Consider the following 23,988-nt stretch of genomic DNA (forward strand, 5'->3'; position numbering starts at 1 on the left):
AAACCCTATCTCAAACCCCCACCCCCCAAAAAAAAGAACTGAATCACTATACACACTGCCATAAAAGCACATAACAAAGACACTCAGGTGACCAGGAGCCCAGATCAGCTTGAGTACATAGGGATTTCTCACACTTTTATAAAAAATCAAATCACTAACATTACCTTCAGTTAAAACACACATTTTTTTTTCTTTTTAATCAACAGCTAGCAATATTAGCTTTGTTTCCAGGATCTTGATAAAAAAAAATTAAGTCCAGATGGTGTAAAGAGAAAATAAACCCAAATATAGAGACAAGAGCTTAATTCTTTAGTTGTCAGACAAAATCAAAAAAGATAGTAAGTTTAATGGCCAGCTATAAGAAGAGGATTTCCTTCTTTTTAAGCAAGGATTATTAACAATGCTCTATGTCCAGAAAAAACACTATTTGCATTCAGTTTTTTTAAATACTAACAGAACACTCAACACAGATTTACCAAAGTTTTAATCTCATTTATCTAACATAAGAAATCTCAGAAAATAGAAAACCCCATGGAGGTTTAAACAACAAAGTATTGAACATTGAATGAGTCACTGAAGAAAATATAGGAGAAAATAAATACAGAGTATTAAATGAAAATGAAAACCATAGCATACCAAACTATCTGGCTTACTATGAATCTTATATTTTTAAAGTATTTGGTCTTCAAATCTTTGAGTAATGGGTGGAATGTATCAGCAAGAATTACTTGAGCAATACATAGCACATTCTCACTGTTCTTCTGAAGAAGTCCATTCTTCAAGAAGGAAAGACAAGGGTAGTGTGCAATTAGCCATGAGGACAGCTTATTAATATGAACTTCATTTGACTATCAAATTAATTCCATCCTTCAGCTATGTCCAAACTTTAGAAATGAAGATGTGACAGTTTTACCCACCAAGTTCACATTCAAGAATCAAGCAACAGGATTACCAAAATATCTTGTAATGTTTTGAGTAAGTGTGCAATTTTTTATTTGTATCGCAGCTATCTTGTGGTGTATACAGACTACAGGCCATGGTTGGACATGTCTTATAAGCCACACCAAAGAAAACCATAGCCAGTTGCCTACTGAACTTTGAGTTTTCTGATTTAAGAACTGCTCCATCTGCAAGGAACAACCTCCCTTCTATAGCCTAAGCTATCACAGAAATTCTGCTTCTGTTCATTTAGGTAAGGTTGTTCACCTGGAAGCAATCAGAAATGAACATGCTCAAGTATATTTCCAAAAGTCTACTTCCTGATATTTTATTGTGTATACACATATACACTGAGGTCTAGAGAGAGAGAGAGAGAGAGAGAGAGAGAGAGAGAGAGAGAGAGAGAGAGAGAGAGAGAGAGATTCCTCTCTTCTATGTAAGTCACCTCTTTCTCTACCCAGCATCAAGTAATAGTCATGCAATACTTTGCTGCAAAAGTACCTAGAGCATACAATATTCATAAAAACCTTTGTGTAACTTAAAGGTCAAGCATGGAAGTTCAGACAATCTAGAGAAAGTCCCCCCTATGCTAATAACTAGCTGTGTGACTTAGATCAAGCACCTAAACATGTACACCTCATTTCAACACAGGCAGCCCCAGAATCACACACACACACACACACACACACACACACACACACACACACACACACACATTCATTTAAGTGTTACTCAATGTTATTAAAGTATTATGAGCATTAATGTGTTTCATATCTTCTTCACCAAAAATTATTCCTTAAGGGGCTATTGAGATGGGTCATAGGATACAGAACCTCCCCTACAACAGCGAAAACCAAGACCAGAGTTTGGAACCCCAAGACCCATGTAAAAATTAGGTGGACATGGTGGCCACCTGTAACCCCTGTGTTAAGAAAGCAGAGACAAGGGATCCTGGGACAAGCTAGCTAGCTAAGACTAACCAAATCTCTGAGATTGAGGTCAAACTGAGAGAGGCCCTGCAACACCTGATATGAACATTGTCCATACTCAAGAATATGTGCACAAATGAAAACATGTGAACATACATACACACACAACAAACATACACATGCAGGGTTATATTATTTGAAGTTATGCATTCAAATAGTGTAGGGCTTCCAAATCACAAGCTCCAGTACATTATCTCACTCTATCTCTACTTGCAATGAGAAGGTCTCATCTTCGGCCATCCTCCTGCTGTCTTGAGGAACTTCCCAAGTCTTTGCTCAGACCTTCTTTCCCTCTCCATCAGAGCATGGTTTCTGGTCTTCCTCCTTTTATTTAATTTTCCAAATCTCACTTTAATTTGTGTCATGGATTGTAGTCACTATATAAAGACCTCCCCACCTGGATCCCCTGCCATGACACAGTAGATGCTGATATCGACACAGAGTCACAATCTTCTGATGTAGATAGACCCCAGCTCCTGTCATTCAGATACGCTTCAACCACTTCAACACTACGAATGTCTTAAACAATTCCAAATCCCTGTCTCCTTCTGTGTAATTTATTTTCTGTTAATCGCTTCATTATTTTCCCACTGCATTTCAAACCTCAAAAACTCCCTTCAACAGTCCTCTCCCCCACTTAGATTAGCCATGCAATTGCTTGTCACATTTGTTCAGTTTTGACTTTCTCATTTTTCTCCTGTTCAGTATTATCTTTCTATACCAACTAACTGCCATTGGTTGGGCATTGTTGTACAGCTATTTCCTGAGAAATGAAACAATTCATCCTTGAGGAGGAGGGGTGCACTGAAAACTCAGGAAGCTATCAAACTTATAAGGCTCTGGAGCCAAGAAAGTGACATATTCAGAAGGTCCCATTTCAAGGTTGTGTATGCCAAAAACACATGCTAAGGAGAAGAGACTCCCAGTGGAGCTGATTGCAAATAAAGATCCGGATTTCATAGCTCCTTACCAATGCTGGGGTAGACTTTTAAGTGATAAAGGTGCTTTTGAGTTACCCATGTTCCTGAAAGTAACTTTAAAAACTCAGAGGTTCACCAAGGTAAACCTGGATGGGACTGTTTTTTGATCTGTCATCACTGCCCTAGATGGGATCAGTAGGATTTTTTATACCTCCCCAGGAAGAGTTATGCACCAGGCATATAATTTACCTCTCGGCTGATGTATAACAGTACCCTCCAAGCATCAATTCTGTCTTTTATCCCTCTGCTCTAGCCTATTAACTCCCCATTGGAACAAAATTTTTAGAGCAAAACTAAAACGGTAACACACACCAATATTTAGGCATGATATCTTTCTTTTAATCCACACTACTTACTCAAATTTTATTCATGATATAAGACAATATTAATTTTTCTAATTAAAAAAGAAAACAACTTAGCTTTTTCTATATATATATATATATATATAATTTCAAATGTGCAATTTTATTATTTAAACATGCAATCTGTGTAAAAACTTTTAATAATGTATGTTTTGTCTTTTTAAAGTTTATATCCTTGAAATTCAGGATACATTTTACATTTATGCCAAGTCTCAATTTGGTGTGATGATATTCCAAGTTCTCTGTGGCCACAGGTGGCCAGTAACTGCCACAATAGTAAAAGAAGACCTTCAAAGATACTTCCTGAGCATTCATGTATAGACACACACACACTAAATAAATGAATAATAATAAAAAAGATACTTCCTGGATTTGAAACCTAAGCTCCACTAATAACGGTGATAACCTTAGACAATGTAATAACACATCTGTACCTCAGTTGCTGCCTATGAGGTAACAAGAAAATTATCAATCTCATAGGATTGTAGTTTGATGTAAATTAACATATTCATGGGTAGAGCTGGAAAACCTCAATGTTAACTGAAATAATCCAGGCACATAAAAACAAATAGCACATGATCTCACTTGTCTATTGAATCTCAAATAGCCTTGCATTTAGAAGCAGAGAATAGAACAGTCATTACCAGGGACATGGGAATGCAGGAAGAGCTAGATATAGAAGATTGAAAGAGCCTCAGATAGGCAGGAGGATGCTTCTGGAGCTCTTTTGTCCAGCATGTTGAGTATAGCTGTCTACCAAAAACTTCACAAGACAGTCCTCAAAACATATGAGGTGATAGATAAATTAATAAGCTTTAAAATCATTTCATACTATATATGTATATTTATCACACATATTTGTGCACGTAGAGTAGGGCATAGAGCTCAATAGTAGAAGACTTGACTTGCATATGAAGGACCCTGAGTTCAAGTGTTAACACCACATGTTTGCACCACACATACACAAAATCATTTCATACAATAAATATATGCAATTTTATTTGTCATTACAAATATTATTTTTATATTGAAACTCAGTAATGAGCCAATCAAAATCAACTGTTTGAGCCAGGATTGCCACACAGTAATGTCTAAATATATATTAGTTAGTGTCTTTACTTTGTTATTCTATGCTGGCCTTGTATAAATTAGAAGAAGACAAGCCTGTGTTACACTTTTCTCTAAACTTATCTTTTCAGCATATTGTCTTTTTTTTTTTTTAATTTTTTGAGACAGGGTTTCTCTGTGTAGCTTCGGAGCCTTTCCCAGAACTCATTCTGTAGCCCAGGCTGACCTCAAACTCACAGAGAAACGCCTGCCTCTGCCTCCTGAGTGCTGGGATTAAAGGCGTGCACCACCACTGCCTGCTTAGGCATATTGTCTTAAATGATGTCTAGCTTTAGTATAATGATAATGCTTTATGCTGTGGACTATTTGTCTTGTAGATATGTTTGTGTTTTCTTATTTGACATAGAGGATTCTATATTAAAATACTAGGATTTAAACACAGGATCTTGCACATAAATTCTATGAAAGTACTCTGAAGTCACATCTTTAGGCTAATTCTTTTTTGTTTTCATTTTTCTTTATTAAGAAATTTTCTACTCACTCCACATACTATCCACAGATCCCCCTCCTCCCTCCTCCCACTCCCTAGTCCTCTTTCCCAAGCCACCCCGCATCCCCACATCCCCCAAATCGAGGTCTCCCATGGGAATCCAATTGATTAGAGAGAGGAGAGATACTGCAGGCGAGGGACGTCGAGATCATGATGGGAGGATGTGCAGAGATGACCGGCCACACTAGTGGAAGACCATGAACTGTGGACTGGTGACTGTGGAGCCCCCATGGGACTGGACTAGGCCCTCTGGATAGGAAGACAGTTGTTTAAGCTAATTCTTAGACTCTAAATTCAAGCTTGAATTCTTTAAGTATGTGAATTTTATGAAGTTTTTTTTTAATGTGTCAAGACTCCCGGTTCCTCATTTGTAAGACAGGGTTAAAAATAATGAAAGGGCCAGAGACTCAACTAGAGAATTAATGATACAACTCAGAGAAATTCCTTAGCATGATGCTTCAGGAATAGTAAGGGCTCAAAAAATAATCAGAGTAATTTTGGGGTGCCTTACTCAAATGGTGTCTTCTCCATTGTTGTTTTCTGAATCTTCATTTCTCCAAGTAAACAAGTGAGACAACTTCCACTACTCCAAATGTATTTTTGTTAAATTGGACTCTTGTAACAGCATTCCTTCTATTGTTTACCTGAGCCTCCTTTCCTTCCTACACTGACAGCAGCCTGATTCACCTTGGACTCCTCCACTTCAGTTATCACAATAACCTCTACAAATCTGGTGCTGACTATGCAGCCCACTTAATGGCTCTTCAGAAAGATATCCTTGTTTGCAGTATGTGGGATGCACAGGAGAAAAAAAGGAACATAAAGCAGAAAGATGAGGAGCAAGGTTGGGGCAACACTACAAGATGAGAGAGGACAAAGACCTGAGCTCCCCACTGAAAGGACAGAGAGGAGTGAGGAAAGAGGAGAAGGACAAGGACACATAGTGCCTGGCATCAATTCTGCCTTCTCTTTGTCTGGGGACACACTCTACACATACAATTTATTTCTTCAGATCAACAGTGGCTCACATGAATGCAGGCATGTGTGTATCTGTATGTGACTGGGTGTGTATATGCACTCGCCTCATATTCATGAGTTAATACTTAACTACTGCAAGCTCTTCTGATAGGATTCAATTCGTGGGAAAGCATAACATACATGGGCACATTTTAAAACGCTTTTATGTGACCTGTACTTTATGACAGCTTAACACTTAGGTAATAGAAATTAAATCAGTTTGAATGAGCACTTTATTTGGAAAAGTTAGTGAAGTAATTATGGGATATTTTTGTGGCAATAGCTATTTTAAGAGCTAAACAGAAATGTGGGGTTTATTTAAATTATATGTTTGCTGAACTCTAATTATATTTCAAAACATGTTTTTTGAGTTTACTTAATCTTTTCTTAGTCAACGTCAAACACAGAAAACTCCAACATGTACAGTTAATGACTAATGTTATGGGAACAAAATGTACCAACCATGCTTACATCTTTTACTGGTGCTCACATGCATATTTGGCTGGCCTGTGAAGATTTAAATGGAATTAATGGAAAACAATTCTAGAGGTCAACAGCTGCAGTCATGGGGATGACCTGAAATAAATTTATCTGTAAAAACATGGAGGCTGTCAGGATGTGTAGGCAGAGATCAGTGATCTCCCCATTTTACCAGTCTCAGTGCTATCAAGCCATATTACACTATTCACCCACAGGACAGAAGACATGAGAGCCATCTCTGCTTAAAACAACAGCTTTTTTGAAGTATAACATCTAATACCAAAAAAAAAAATCGGATAGTTCTAAAAATATGTTAAGGTTAACTGTAGCCCAGTAAACATCCTTAATCATTTTCTAGGTGATGACAAGTGTGGTGCTACTAAAACCAATTGAAAAATAATACCATACAGTTATTTGAGGGAGAACTTGAAAAGTTAATTTTACTCTCATATCATTATGAAATTACAGTGTGGATAGAAAACTAACAAAGCAAGTTAATTGCATTATAGCAGCATTGAACACAATGGACATTATGCTAGAGGCACATAAAGCCATGTTTCAGTAAATGTGAATACTGTTTGAAGAAACACAACCACCGGCATAAGAAAAATAGAGATGATGAGTTCCCAACATAGCTATAGCTGTGAATTTAGTCTGCACATGTTTCCCATGAATAAATACACAATGCTGAAGGAAGCCCGAGTACAACTATGGTGTCTGTGAACTTCACATTCAATTTTAAAGTGTATAATTTTTATTAAAATTATTTAGAAAATGCCATCTACACTTCTTCCAAAGGTACTGTCTAACCTCAATAACAATGGTTTGACAATAGCTCTAGGTATACATTCAAGCAGACACTCATAGGCTTCCACAGCTTTCTTTACACTTGAAATGGGCTAATAGAAAGTTCAAGGGTCAAAGCTTGAAAAATTCACTTCTGGGTTTAGGGATATTTATTGTCTATCATGCTGTTCTGTCACAGTCTCCTCTGAGATTAAAACACTCCATCCAGGAGGGGAGCTTCTTAAGCAGGTAGGCAAAAAACTGAAAAATAGCATCAAGAACTCACTGAAACTGACCAGACTCACTAGCTCCCTCCCTGCCAGAGTAAATTGTAAAAGCTAAAAGTTACACACTCTCAGAGGGAAAACAAGCTGAGCTTCACAGAAGACTGTCAGAGGAGAAAAGCTGCTAAGACTCTGCGAGACTTCCACCAACTGAGGCACCTGGAAAGTGTACTTGCCAACCTGTTGAGCTGCCTTCAGGCTGTTAGGTGGTATCCAGGTTTCCCAGCTTTTGGGAGCTGCCACACATGCTGGGGTGAGCTGCCATGTTTCAGGTCACTTTTGCTCCTGTAAATAACCCTTCACCCAGATTCTGGTAGTGAACCCAACCCTACATTCCTTTAAGTAACCACAAGAAAACTCATTGGTTCACCAAGTTGGACTTTGGTGGTATCTGTAATTTGGTCTGTCATGGGTTCCCTATCTGGGGTGACTAAATAATTATGTTTTATCTTCCCAGGAAAAGTTTGTCACACAACACATGTTTAAACTTGTTGGAAACTGGACTGAAAAATCTCCTAGGAATATACCACAGTCTGGGCATATCTGTGAAGGCTTCTCCAGTCATCAGGATACGTCATAGACCTTGTGTATGCATTAATTCATTGGCAGATGCATAACATGATACTATCATTGGAAGGAAATGACAACTATTTGGAGGAAGTATGTCACTGAGACATGTTCTACCTTTGATCCATTCCTCCAATTCCTTCCTCCACTTCCCATCCATCAGAAGGGATCAAAGCTCTCCTGTCAAATGCTCTCTCTCACATCCATAAGCTCTGCCTCACCACAGACCCACAAACATGTAGACAGGCTACCATGGACCAAACCACTGAAATCATGAACTGAAAAAAAATGTGCCATTTTTTAAATTCATTCTCAGTGAAAGAAAGTCACCAATAGAACCTTTGTGTATTTTAAGCCAGCAGGGGTATCAGGTCAGCAAGATGTCAACAAGCAGCCAGTTTGCCCTTGACCTGTCTTACCACATCCCCAAAATTAAGATTTTCTTGAACTTAACTTGCTAAATAACTGTAGAACAGCCACCAGAGCAACTTAGATTTGATAATTATTCACTAAGATCCATTGTGAAATATGACGTGTTCCACATAGTTTAAGCAAAGAGTGGTCCCTGAGCCAAGAAAATCTTGTTGGGAAAATGTGATTAGTTAACTAGACTAGGCCAGTCATTGGGAGAAATGGAGCAGTTCCATCTCAAGGGCTTTTTCTGGAGTCAGTCTTAGAATCTGCCTGGTTTCACCATAATTGCCAACTAGAGTATGCATTGGAAATCCTACTATAAAATATACTAAAAGAAATCCAACAGTCTACTCTTGTAAAACCAATCCATTTCAGGCTGAGTGGTTACTCCTTTTGACATGTAATTCCCAGATATTACCAAAGCTGTAGTAAATGATGATAAATCAGTTATTCACTATCATTCTATGAGAAGTTGGTAAAATAAAAAAGTTTCATAACCTTTATAGGAAATTGCAACTTTCTAAATGATGTTTTTAAATAGATCTCACAAATATTTTTCACTAGCAATGGGTATTTCCCTCTAGAAAGTATTCCCCTCTAGAAAACTGACACATATAGAATGCTATCTCACAAGTTTAGACTTCCCACATAGAGTGATTAAAGACTTAACCATGTTTACCCCACAAGGACATGAAAACCTGGACTTACTTAATAAAATACACAGTGCCTGTTGATAAAACAAACCCAGTGGACATTTACTACTTTTAACGTGACATCACAACGTCTCTAGTATCTGGCATTGAGAAGATGGCCTAGGAGCTAATCAGTGCTTGCTGCTGCAGTTTCAGAAGACCTGAGTTCGGTTCCTGGCACTCATGTCAGGTGACTGATAAATGCCAATAACTCCAGCTGCAGAGGATCTGACACCCGTTTTTCTGACCTCCTGAGGCACCCTCACACAGCTGCACAGCACCCACAAAATATATACAGACATATAATAAACAAAGGGAAAATTAAAAGTCTCCATTATCTTAGTTCATCTTGTTTCTCTCTGGTCATATACATAACCTGGCATACTGGTCAGGCTCCTATGCCATACAGGTATGGAGCTGTGCCATACTACTACAATATAATGCAAGAGGCACATATGTTTCCAATTTTCTAATAAACACTTGATCATTACAATATAAAGGTCTATTTAACATTAACAATATTTTAACTTTGATATAGATAAATAATCCTATTCTCTCCTATCATCAGTAAGAAAACTGAGCTAAAAAATGATCAACTATATCTGAAATAATTGGTGAATTTTATTTACTGGGACAGAAGAGCTCACATTACTTACATTCCATGTGTTCTTATTCACCAGTGACTAATAGTTCCCATAGCAGACAGAAAATATCTGAGTCTCGAACAAATAATTTGTTTTATTTTATGTACATGAGTGTTTTCCTGCATGTATGTATGTGTCTAGTGCCTGCAGGGGCCAGAACTGGTCATCAGATACCCTGAAACTGGAGTTACAGATGATTATGAGCCACCAGTTGGTGATAGGACATGAACACAGGTCCTCTGGAAGAGTAGCAAGTACTCTTAACAACTGGTCCACCTTTCCAGCCATTACAGCTAAACGATTAATGTTTAGGTATTGAAGAAGTAGAAAAACGTTTTCCTTGAGTTCTTATTGATTCTTAGCCAATGGCTTTTATTCCACAAAGAAATGATTCAGGAAGTGAACTCATCCTTTGACATCAGAAATAAATAGAAGTCTTGTAGTAACCACACTGACTGGAAAAGTCATTTAGACTCAAGCCTACAGACTATTTCAGTTCCCTCAACTAGTAAATAAGTAGTGCCATCCCACCATCTGGACTCAGTTAACATGCTTCTACTCCTTATTATCAATCATATTAATTTTTGTGACATTGCTCTTGTTCTACCCCAAATGATGTTCCTTCCGTTTCTGGATTCCTGTCAGAATTCTAAGAATACAAATGTTCTGTTTTCTTACTCTGTTCTACCTAAACCTGTCTCAGCTTTTGTGATGGTTAGTGTTGAGTGTCAACTGGTCAAAAAGAAAGAGAAAGGGGGGAAAGAAAAGAACAAAACAATAATGGAGAGCCAACACCTTACTGGGAAAAGATAGAAATCTACACAGCACCAGTTGCACATACTGGGTATCTTGTGCTAAACATGGTTGAAGGCATTCAGCTGCTTTCATTCATATAAAAAATGGCTGGTATCATCCTCAATCATAAACTTATTTCAAAATATGCAAAACACCAAAATATTTATTAGTAGATTATCATAATCAGAAACGAACCTTATCAATTTTACTAATACAAAAAGAATGCTGATATTAAATATATAAATAAATATCCTGCACTTAATATTTTTTAGAACACAAAAAACAGCCAAATCATTCCCAATAGTGTAATTATGAAGATTATCAATTCTCTAAAGCAGTATGTTACACAGAATATGTTGGACAAAAAAAATAATTCAGTTCTCCTTTGAATATTCTACAGCTTTTAAATACCATTTCTATAAATTCAAATTGATGTTTAATTTTCTTAAAGGTATTTTCACATTTTAGTATAATGTACACTTCTTTTTTCTGTGAACTATCATGTGTAAAACATGAAGACGTCAAAACCTGGACACATGTGTATTGCAATTTTTTATGTGGAATAGAATAACACTTTTGTATGGAACAGAATAAGATTTTAAACTTTTGAAAAATGGTCCCATTTTCCTTAACCATACAACACTTTCATTTTCTCAGTATGTCTTTTTTTTTTTTTTTTTGCCACTTGTGAAATTTCAAGGTGACTTCTACAACAGTTACCATCCTGAGGGATAACCTGTTAATATGGGATAGCTGTCATTTTGCTCTGTCTACAAAAACAAGAAAATCCAAAACTTCGTGAAATAACTAGACAGAAAATAATCTTTTTAGTTTGGATGTCCGTATTGATCTTTCTCCAAACTCCATTTCACGAATCTGAAATTTGAAAATAATTACCACCTTTTTCTTCAGTTCTAGAAACTGTTTTAGAAATGTAGCTAAGTATTTTAGGAAAACAAAAATTGGGGGGGGGGGGCATTCATTCACAAAGTTTAAACCTCTATTCCAAGGCTGCTTGTGAATTTTTACACTTTATCATTTAAATATATGAAAAACATCTGACTTTTGATACAAGAGCCCAGACATCTACTGTAATATATTTATGCATGTAAATTCTATGTGTTTTACTGACCATTCAAATCTGCCTCATTCATTAGAAAAGAAAACATGCTACACTTTGTTAAGCTTTAGGTTTCATAAAGAAAAGCAACTCCTAGGTTCCAGAAGACGGGTGCTGATTTGTTTTCATGGAAGAAGTGATTTTCTTTTATGATAATATAATTTCAAATGGGTCAGAGAAAGTAAATGAACAATGAGTACAGGAAACAATGCCTACACATACGCAAACAGACAAAACACACATAGCCAAAGGGTACAACAACCAAATCAAATGTATGACATGCTCCTATTCACCATATTAATATATGTAGCATCCCTTAGATGTTTTATAACATAAAAGAAAGAAAAAAACAAAAACATAGTTCCATATTTCATATTCTATATTATACTTCATTTAAAAATTTATTTTCTTGCCAACTCCCCCAAAAATGGCATCAAAGTGAACAAAATGGAAGAGTATCAAATGAATTAAAATATTTTCATAAAATATTTTCATTACTATAAATAGGAAACATTTTTCTTTTGTCTACCTTTGTAAAAAAAAATGCCGAAACTGTAACAAAATGTCTCAAGAAAAATTCTAAGACTTGATAGGAAAATGTCATAATTTTTAAAAAAGTATATTTCCTCTCACATTGACTCTACCTCTAGACACAGAACTACAGCCAACTCTAGAATGCTGAGAGAGGAGAGTTAGTTCTCCCCCAAAATAAACCACCTAATTAGTTATCCAATACCAAGTTGTCAGCCCTCAAATCAGATACATTATAAAAAAACAAAACACCAAAATGACTTGGTAGTATTTGTGTTTGGGCATATATATATATATATATATATATATATATATATATATATATATATGTGTGTGTGTGTGTGTGTGTGTGTGTGTGTGTGTGTGTGTGTGAATATATATATATTCACATATAAATGCACATTATACTATATATATATATATATATATATATAATATATTTGAAGAAAAGGAAGGTCATAGATTTGACGGGGATGTGGGAAGTCAGCTGGAGAACTTGGAATGAGGAATGAGAAGGGGAGGAATGACACAATTATATTTTAATTATAAAAATAAAATGTATTGAAAAATATATAAACAATTACATAATCTCTTCCCTTTCCTCCCCCCCTTCTAAACTTCTTCTGCCCACCCCAACTCCTTCTTTTTTATTATTTGTTTTCACATATACATACATACTAATAAATTTATCAATATATATGCTAATATATATGTAAATATAAAATAAAATAAAAATAAGTGAATTTCCCTCATACAAGGGAGCTCCTCATTTTCAGATTCTCTAGAAAAATGAATGGACATGAATGAATGTTCTCAAATTTAGGTTGTGATACTGGGAACTCTCCCTAAATTCAGCAATATAGTATTAATATCAAGTGTTCTTATAGTTTCTATGGGAATATATTGACTCATAAAAATTAGGGAGAAGAACCATGAGAATCCAAGTATCAGAATAAGGAATATGAATCTTCTTTCTGAGAAAAAAGATCTGTTTGTCTTTAACACTGGTATAATTTCACATCAACATTTAAAAAGAACTTGAGAATAAGCAGACATAGACATGCATGCCTCTAATCCCAGTACTTGGGAGGTGAAGGCAGGATGATCAGGATCAAAATAGTAAGTCTGTAGACAATCTAGGCTACATGAGACCCTGTCTCAAAAACAAAAGCAAAGTATTTAAGCACATGACTTCAAGAATAATTCATACGAAATATAGCTTATTGTTACCTGCCAGGCAGCCAATGAACAAAAGCAGGATCAACTGTTTCCATGACAACATCATCTTTAATTGCCAAAAGCAAGAGTAACTCTTGTCTAGTCTCTGATGAATAGAATTCTTTGTCTTCAGGTAAATCCTTTAATCTGAAAAAAAAAAAAAATGTAAAAGAATTCAGACTTTTAAAAACCAGTTCCTTTTAAAAAGAGATTTTATTTCCTTTAAACTTTGTATCATTCACAGAAAAATCACATCCTCAGATGAAACAAATATTTTGCTGTTATTCAAAACGGAGAAAGCTTTAAAGGCAGACACTTAAACACTTTATGCAACTGACAGGAAAATGCAAGCAGTTTATATAATTTAAAAACTCACCAGCAATAAAATATTAACTATTAACACATTAAATTTTAAAACTTTTGCTAGATAATTGCAACAAATAAAATATTAACCTGAATTCAAATTTCTTTCATTTTATCTATGGTAACATTTTAGTAAGACTAAAGGAGACAGAGAAGCAGATCTCTTGAAGCAAGGATTGTCTCAACTTCTAAATCCATAACCAGACACACAAATAAATACAAAATATTGTCAAAGTCCATTTTTAAGCATGTTTTTGTTGTCAGAGACAAGTCAGAAAGGTCCCCTATTATATACACATACATACATACCTATATACATATATGTTTGTGTGTCACAAAACTTATGGAAATGCTAATTAAACAGATTTTTTTTCATTCTGAGAATCTTGTAAACAGTACCACAATTTGGTCTTCTTGAACTTTCTTAAACTAGCATGTACTTGTGGAGAAGTAATTATCTGAAAGCCTTGTATTATTTTGAATGGCCCTGTGAAACTAAGATGCCTGGTTAATGATCAATAGGTTAGATACCCACATAAATAAACAAAATCAGACAACCCTCTACCAAGGAACTCAGAAACTCAACTTGTCCCAAGTAGCAGAACCGAGCAGCTTAGAGTCTGCCACTTTAACAAGGAAGTGAACAACTCTGATTTTGCTACTCCTGGCTGGGTTGTTCTAGCTATTACTGGGACAGAGAAAGGAAGCCTGGGTCCCTTTGTACAGTGGCTCTCAACAATTGGTTTCTGAAGGATACATCACTTAATCAGATACTGTGTTCCAAACTATAATTGTGTCAAGAGAGAAAATGTTAGACTTGTATTGTGTACTTAGTGCATTAAACCAGCCCTTCCTATATGTCCACTGATGTGTATGCATATAGTAAAGGTTTTGAGGTGAGAAGTAAGAGATGTAATTATACCCAGATTCCAGGGATTATGGCCACTAATCTTGTATACATCTGGGAATCTTTTTTTTTTTTTTCAAACTCACAGAGATCTGCCTGCCTCTGCCTCCCGAGTGCTGGGATTAAAGACATGTGCCACTACCGACATCTGAGAATCTTGATCAAGTAGAAATGCAACTGAGAACAAGTCTTCTCAGATCTGGTTTGGAAAACTAATCATGTGACCTTGATTTCTTCTTACTACCTACCCCAGTATTGCTAATGACAGATGCTTTTGAGATTTCTCTTAATGTAAACATTGTACAATTTAAGAGCAAGTTATTTACGTGGAAGGTAAAAGATGAAAACCATTCAGGGGTGGTGAAGAGAAGAAGGGAAGGGAAGGCATCCACCACTGTAGGAAGCCTCCTGCCACACAACTATGAGCAACTTCAGTTAACGCCACTGGGGAAACCAAGAAGTTCAGCCTGCAATGGATGAATACCTGCCTGAAAGACATTAAAATTTTCACCTACTAAAACAGAAAGGAGATAAGGTTCTTATATATGTTCAACCTCACAGTGGGCACATGAGTACTGCTCTCTAAGACTACTAGTTACTTGTCACTTTTGACCTCTTACAGGTACAGCTACTCCACATCACTATAGAGAATTCTCAAATGACTAAAAATAAATCTACCATATGACAGAGCTACAGCAATCCTTGTTTTTTTTTTTTTTTTTTTTTTTTTTTTTTTTTTTAGGTTTTTCGAGACAGGGTTTCTCTGTGCAGCTTTGCGCCTTTCCTGGATCTCGCTCATCTAGACCAGGCTGGCCTTGAACTCACAAAGATCCACCTGCCTCTGCCTCCCAAGTGCTGGGATTAAAGGCGTGTGCCACCACCGCCCGGCTATAGCAATCCTTGTCATAAACTGAAAGGACTCAACATCCGATTCCACTGATACTTGCCCAGCCATATTCATTGCCTTTCTATTCACAATATAAGGAAATAGAAACAACCTAAAAATCCTTCAACCAACATGTAAGGAAAATGTGATTGACATAAACAATGGAATTCTATTCAACTGTAAAGAAAAATGAAATTAAGAAAATGTGGATAAATGGATAAGACTAGAATATATTATACTGAGTAAGGTAACCCAGACCCAGGAAGACAAATACCACATGTTCGCTTTTATTTGTGGATCCCAGCTCCAAGTCTTTAGGTGTAAATATATAACCTCAAGTAACCACAGAAACCAGAAAAGTCAACAGGGATGTTGGTGCAGGGAGTAGCTATAGATAAAGAGATAATAGGGCATAGGAGCTACTATGTGAGAAATGGGAAAAACTAGGAGTAAGGGACTTTATCTTTGGAAGAGGAAGAGCATGAAACATTAAGAAAGAGGGAGGGAAAGGGGAAAATGATGACAAGTATTATTGAAACAGCCATAGAAGAACATTTTGTTTTATGTTTATTTAAAACTATATATAGTAGACGTAAGTGTATATATACATAAATTGTTGGAATGAAGTTATTTCATGTGAGATGATAATGCTCTCCACAAATGCCATAGAATATCTGACAAAACTTGTGACACCAAGTATAGAAAAACCTCCCTTGAAATCAGTGATTGTGGATTTTAAGAGACTTCTTACCAAAAGCAATCGACAGATTCAATGCAATCCCCATCAAAATCCCAACACAATTCTTCACAGACCTGGAAAGAACAATACTCAACTACATTTGGAAAAACAGAAAACTCAGGATAGCTAAAAGAATCTTGTACAACAAAGCCAGCTCTAGAGGCATCACCATCCCTGACATCAAGCTCTACTATAGAGTCATAGTAATAAAACAGCTTGGTATTGGCATAAAAACCGACATGTGGACCAATGGAATTGAATTGAAGACCCTGACATTAACCCACACATCTATAAACACCTGATTTTTTGACAAAGAAGCCAAAATTGAACAACAGAAAAAAGAAAGCATCTTTAACAAATGGTCCCGGCACAACTGGATGTCAACACGTAGAAGATTACAAATAGATCCATATCTATCGCCATGCACAACACTCAAGTCCAAGAGGATCAAAGACTTCAATATAAAATCAGATACACTAATCTGATGAAGAGAAAGTAGGAAGTAGTCTTGAACACATTGGCACAGGAGACCACTTACTAAATATAGGAAGCACACCAGTAGCACAGATACTGAGAGCAACAATTAATAAATGGGACCTCCTGAAACTGAGAAGCTTCTGTAAGGCAAAGGACACAGTAAATAAGACAAAATGAGAGTCTACAGAATGGAAAAAGATTTTCACCAACCCCACATCTGACAGAGGGCTCATCCCCAAAATATATAAAGAACTCAAGAAATTAGACATCAGAATAATGAACAATACAATTAAAAAATGGGCTATAGAGCTGAACAGAGAATTCTCAAAGGAAGAATTTCAAATGGCCAAAAGTCATTTAAGGAATTGCTCAGCATTGTTAGTCATCAGAGCCATGCATATCAAAATGACTCTGAGATACCATCTTACACCTGTCAGAATGGCTAAGATCAAAGACACTAAAGACAGCTTATGTTGGAGAGGATGTAGAGCAAGGGGAACACTCCTACACTGTTGGTGGGAGTGCAAACTTGTACAGTCACTTTGGAAATCAGTGTGGTGGTTTCTCAGAAAATTGGGTATCAATCTCCCTCAAAACCTAGCTATACCACTCTTGGGCATATACCCAAGGAATGCTCAATCATACCACAGGGACAAATGCTCAACTATGTTCATAGCAGCATTATTCGTAATAGCCAGAACCTGGAAACAACCTAGATGTCCTTCAACTGAAGAATTGATTAAGAAAATGTGGTACATATACACAATGGAGTACAACTCAGCAGAGAAAAACAATGACATCATAAAATTTACAGGCAAATGTATGGAACTAGAAAAAATCATCTTGAGTGAGATAACCCAGACTCAGAAGGACAAACATGGTATGTACTCACTCATAAGTGGATACTAGATATAAAACACAGGATAACCAGACAACAACCCACAACTTCAGAGAAGCTATCTAATAAGAAAGACCCAAAGAGAGACACATGGATCACCCTGGGAAGAGGAAATAGATGAGATCTCCATGAGTGAACTGTGGGTGAGGGGTGGGCAATGGAGGGTAGGGGATGGGGGATGAGAACATAAGGGAATAGGATGGTCAAGCTGGAACAGGGATGGAGTGGTAAAGCAATAAGAGAGATACCATGATGGAGGGAGATATCATGGGGATAGAGAGAAACCTAGTGCTAGGGAAGTTGCCAGGAATTCCCAAGGATAACCCCAGTTTAGACTACTAGAAATAGTCGAGAGGGTGTCTGAACTGAACTGATCATCAGATTGGTGAATATCCTAACTGTCATCACAGAGCTTTTCTCCAATGACAGATGGAGGTAGATGCAGAGATTCACAGCCAAACACTTAGGAGTCCAGTCAGAGAGAGAGAGGGGGGATTTTATGAACAAGTGTGTCATGATCATGATGGAGAAACCTGCAGAGACAACCAAACCAAACGAGTGGGAACTCATGAAAGTTGGATTAATGGCTGTGGAGCCTGCATGGGACTGGACTAGGTTCTCTGCATGACGAGACAGTTGTGTAGCTTGTTTTGCTTGCCCCCACCACCACCCCACCTCCCACCCCCTGGCAGTAGAATCAGAATCCATCCCTGGTACATGAGGGGGCTTTTTGGAGCCCACTGCCTATCATGGGACACATTATGCACCCTTGAGGCAGAGGAGGGATTTGGACTTGCCTCTACTGGATGTGCCTCCCCATGGGAGGCCTTGCCTTCTTGTGGGGGGCAGTTAGGTGGGTTGAAGGGAAGGCTGGGGAGCAGGAGGAGGGAAGAGGGGGAATCTTTGATTGTTGTGTAAAATGAATGAAAAAATTTTCTTAATTAAAAAAAAAGAGACTTCCAAAAAGGTATAGGCTATTGCGTTTGCCCATGGTTGCCTCCCAGAACTTGAAATTAAGACCTATTGTTGCAGACACCACATGCTTAGGAAATAAGACTTCAAAAAATCAAGTTGGAACTGACCTGGATGTCTTCTCCCTGAGACCTGGCTCAAATATATAGGAAGTGTTTATGCAACCTGCCAAGGGAGAAAAACAACCTGTTGTCCTACTCTGTTAATTTGCATAAGAATGTACTCCATAGGCTTATATATTCGATTAATTTGTCCTCAGATGATGGACCAGTTTGAGAAAGATTAAGGGGTTTAGTATTATAAGAAATGTGACACTTGGGACAATCTTTGTGCACTTTCTGTCTTTTGATTGTTAGATGTGAGCTCTCAGCTGTTGTTCCATCTCTTTGCCAGTTGTCTGCCTTTATGGATTCTAACCTTCCAAAACCATAAGCCCAATTAAACACTTTCTTTCGTAAGTTGCATTGGTCATAGTGTTTAGTAACAGCAGTAGAAATGTAACTGACACATCTTCCCAGCTCTAAGGCCTGTGAAACACAACAATGACTGGCCTGGGAAAATATCCACAATGGTGCAATTGTAGCACTTATATCCTGGATGTAATCAATCACTGTCTGTTTGGACTTTAATTCCACTCAACAGGAGAGAATTCACTCTTGGCACTGCAAATCTAATCAACTACCCATGGCTGGAGAGGTCATAGACCTCTCTGAGAACCTTACAATGCCATTTTTGTAAACCAATATAATTTCTAACTTATCTTTATACCTACAAAAAAGTATAGCTCTTACCAATTATCAAAGAAGATTCTCTCTCTCTCTCTCTCTCTCTCTCTCTCTCTCTCTCTCTCTCTCTCTCTCTCTTCTCTCTCTCTCTCTCTCTCTCTCTCTCTCTCTCTCTCTCTCTCTCTCTCTCTCTCTCTCCAAAAGATGGAGACTATTACAGAGATCCAAAGCTGTTGAGAATGCAGAGAATAAGTGACCTGATATATCTCTAATGCAACCTCTATACCCAAAGCTCATGGAAAAATCAAAGAAGGAGGCTCAGAAAGATTGTAAGAGTCAGAAAATTAGGACACCTGCTCCTAGATAGTTTCTTCTATATATGACAAGGAAACTGAACTCATGAAGTCTCAAAAATATTGCCTGAAGATGATCAGAATAATTACATCACTACTGGACAGGTGATGTTCCAGATGCTCCCATCCCTAGATGAAGAGCTACAGATGGTCAAGGGCTGCTTAGAAAGGTAGAATTGGTCTCTTAGGATAATATCACATAAAGGTTGTCCAATAAGAGCTTAGCCCTGGACATACGTACATATGAGCAAAGCAGAAGGCTCTAGTAGTTAATATATACACATGTGGTTTATAGAAACACATATGCACATATGTATAGACATGCAGTAACAATAATGAATTTCGGAGGTTTACAGGAGGAGTTGGAGCAGGCAAGAGAGGCAAGAACGATATAGATACAGTCTTCATGTATGAGGTTCTCAAAACAACTATTAACGAAAGAATAAAGCCCTTTGAAAAGTCAGTACAATTTTACAGGGAAGAGTATAATTAGATTTTCAACAAACATTCAAACAATAAATATTATGAGTTGTATTTATCTTCAAAGGTTACAAACACATTTTCAGTATCACAATTTTAGACTTGAACATAATTTCATAGAAATTAGAAACTATACATTATACAAAGTATAAGACATAAGAGAAAAGGTGGCTTAGTATACACATGCACACATATATATTACAGACATATGTGAATCTATATATAATATTAATAAAGCTGGATGACTTTTTTCATCTCATTCCGGAAGACTCTTTTTAAATTAAGTTGCTTATCTCTCTAATCATCATTTGTTAAAATTGGCTGCTGACTTTATAAATAATGAAGGCAATTAATAAAAATCACAATGCCTTTGCAAATTGCCAAGTATTGTCACAAAGAGAAGAGACACAGTACAGATTATCCCAGTTCTGAAATCATAAAGCTAAAATAAATACAAAAGAATTTACTGAGGCAAGACAAATACAATAAAAAATGTCATCTGCTACAATAAGAATAGTCTACTTTTCACAGGAATCTTTTAAAACAATGGGGAAAAAAACAGATACCCTTCAGAATTTTCCATGCTGATGGTCATTTGTATTGGGAGGATAAAGTTTAGTATATTTACAACACATGCCCCATGGCAGTCTTTAAATAGCCCCCAAATTTAATACATATTGACAAATGTAATTGTTAATGTCAGCTGAACTAAAAAATGCTAGACCTTGGACTTAAAACAAAAATGCTCTAAATAGTTGTTCCTGGTTGAGCTAAAAGGAGAAAGAGACATTTGTGGCTTTTGTCATCCACTTTACAAAATTGCTACTAAGACTGTGAATCATGAAATATTTATATAATTTCAAATGTATACAGACAATTTTGAGTGTTGTCTTTGAAAATGCTCAGAGTTCAGCCTCTTTGGGATGAAAACAATGAGACTTCTTTTCTACTACAGTAATAAATACCTTACATCTTCAGGTGCAAAGATAAAGTAGTCAACAGCATTTTTTTTTATAAAAGAACTACATAACATCACCACCTCTCACACTCACAGTCAATTTCAAATTTTCAGACTCAAACTCCATCAATATGCTGCTCCTAACTCCTCTCTCTCCTTCTTTCTTTCTCTGTTCCTCTCTTGCTTTGTGCACATGCACACACACACACACACACACACACACACACACACACACACACACACACACATACACACACACACACACACAATCATACCTTTGAGAAAGCTTGAGACATTTATTACAGTAAAATATATAGCCATTTGATTAGCTTGAACTGTTTGGGAGGCCCCCAGGCAGTGGAGCCAGGACCTGTCCTTGGTGCATGGGCTGACTTTTTGGAGCCTGGGGCCTATGCTGAGACACTTTGCTCAGCCTTGGTGTAGGGAGGAGGGGACTGAACCTGCCTTGGCTGAGTCTGCCAGGCTGGGCTGACACCCCAGGGGAGACCTTGCCTTGGAGGAGGTGGAAGTGGGTGGTGGATTGGAGGGAGGGCTGGGGGCAGGAGAAGGGAGAGCAGGGGAATCCATTGATATGTGAAATTAAGTTCATTATAAAATAAAAATACTATAAAAATTTTAAAAACTGATTTCTATGAGAATTAGTCACACTGTGAATTCTTTGGAATGTACATCATTTCCCTCTCCTGGAACTTAACCACAAACTCATGGGATTGACTACTAGTGACTTCACTCTCTTGACAAAATTAATAATAATGATAAATTATAATAATAATAATAGATCACGTCAGATTAGAAACCAAGTATCCTGTATCTACTTTGCTTTTGTTTATCATCACCATTTTTATCATCATCAACATCATTATCACAACCATCATCAACATCATTATCACAACCACCATCATCATCATTATCATTAACACCATCATCATTCATTTATATTCTGCACATCTTCCAGAAAGATAGCTTTGGCCCCTCTGCACACTAACTTTGACTTCTTCCTGCTGGTACCAGCCTGATTGTTAAGAGGACATGTACAAAAGCTCTGGACTACAAGTCCAAGTTCACTCACAGCTTCCCTCATGATCCTGCAGTTTGAAAACCAGAATGTTCTCATTTTGATGTGAACTTTGACACCAGCAGTTCTATATTTAGAGCAATACAGATGATAACCAAGGAAAATGGCAATAGAAGTCATCTTCTGCTCTGGAGGACATCTGTGTCCCTCCTTTTACCCTGTCAGTCTCAACACTGTTGATGGTAATCATTTTAAAAGCTATAGTATCTCTCATGAACTACATTGCAATCTGCAAAAACTGTTATTTACAACTTTTTGTATGCTAGTATTCCCATTTCAACACCAAACAAATATATATATATATATATATATATATATATATATATATATATATATATATATATGCATATTCCCACCACTAGAGCAATGGTTCTAACATTTCTAATGTTATGTCCCTTAAATACAATTCCTCATGTTGTGGTGACCCCAACCATAAAATAATTTTTGTTGCTACTGCATAACTGTAATTTTACTACTGTTATTAATTATGATGCAAATATATCTGGGTATGCAGAATATTTGATATGTGACCCCTATGAAAGAGTCATTCAACCCCCCCCCCAGAGTGGTTGTGATTCCACAGGTTAAGAATCACTACACTAGACAAAATGAAACTCAGCTAATTTTGTTTCCATAATTCTTTAAACTGAATATAATTTGTTACCTAGACATAATATTTATTTATCTATGTATTCATGGTACATTTTTGCATATTCGGAAATTCATTTTTCTTTTTCATATAGAAAATAATATAATCTAAGAAAGAAAAATAAAATAGAAATTTTGTAATATTGTAGTAAATCTAAATTATGTCATTTATTCAAAGCAAACTTTACTAAAACAAAAAAAGAACATTCCTAAGAAATCTAGCACCAGGAGTTTTACAATGGAGTTATTAATTGGCTAAACTTCCTGTGAGGCATGTCATTGCCAGCATCCTATTACTTTTTACTTATTGTCTTTCTAGCAAAACCTATGCATATACCATACCATAGCAAAGAGAATCACATTATCAGTCTGTGCATACTGGTTTGTGTGTCAGTTACAAAAATGAAATACATTGTCTGGATACTTTGAGTGGCCTTGTATTTATTTCAGAGCCTTTTTTACTTTGTCCTCAACTTAGCATGCTCCACCCTTACAAAAACAATGTCAATGATAAAATGTCAGGGAGAAAATTACAAAGACTATTTTTTTCCAGTGGGTTCCACTAGTTTCATTCAATTGCAAGTTGAAAGAGAAGACACAGCTATCAAATTATGCCAATCCATGACCTGTGTCAAAATATGAGCTGGAATGGCAATGCCTCCTGTTTCCACTTGACAGTTTTACTTCAATTTTCCTGCTTTGCTTCACTTCACTTGGCCATTTCCAGGGCATGCTGTCCAGACTACAGGGACAGCCTATACTGACATGTGACTGTGACCCTAACTGCATGTTTTAAGACAAGGCTTTTGTTTTTTAAGCAAATCCAAGTTTCAATAATGTTTTAGAGTTTCAAAGTAAATCTTTGTCCTGAAAAAAACAAGACAAATGTGTCTCCAAGGGAGCCAAACTTAATGGACTCTTGGGAATTTAGAAAATGACCCATTTTTCTTTAAAAGAACCTTGGCACAAATAGATTTTTGAGGACTTACTACAAAATTTAATGATGAAAGGAAGATGAAAGATAAATTTCATAATGTATTCTTTACATTC

At 36.7% G+C, this 23,988-nt stretch overlaps 1 protein-coding gene across 2 annotated transcripts in view; it reads right to left on the bottom strand.

Moving 5' to 3' along the window:
* Positions 1-23,988, bottom strand: part of Cntn3 (contactin 3) — a 395,670-nt gene that overhangs the window by 294,405 nt on the left and 77,277 nt on the right. For both annotated transcript variants that reach the window (XM_052719452.1, XM_052719453.1), the window contains one exon: positions 13,449-13,583. In XM_052719452.1, the coding sequence (XP_052575412.1) occupies positions 13,449-13,503 (55 nt within the window). In that variant the 5' untranslated portion in view covers positions 13,504-13,583. The remainder of the gene's footprint in view (positions 1-13,448; positions 13,584-23,988) is intronic.

The sequence above is a fragment of the Peromyscus californicus genome, unplaced genomic scaffold (assembly GCF_007827085.1).
Source record: "Peromyscus californicus insignis strain IS unplaced genomic scaffold, ASM782708v3 Scaffold_6__1_contigs__length_162567912, whole genome shotgun sequence".
In the NCBI taxonomy this organism is placed as follows: domain Eukaryota; kingdom Metazoa; phylum Chordata; class Mammalia; order Rodentia; family Cricetidae; genus Peromyscus; species Peromyscus californicus.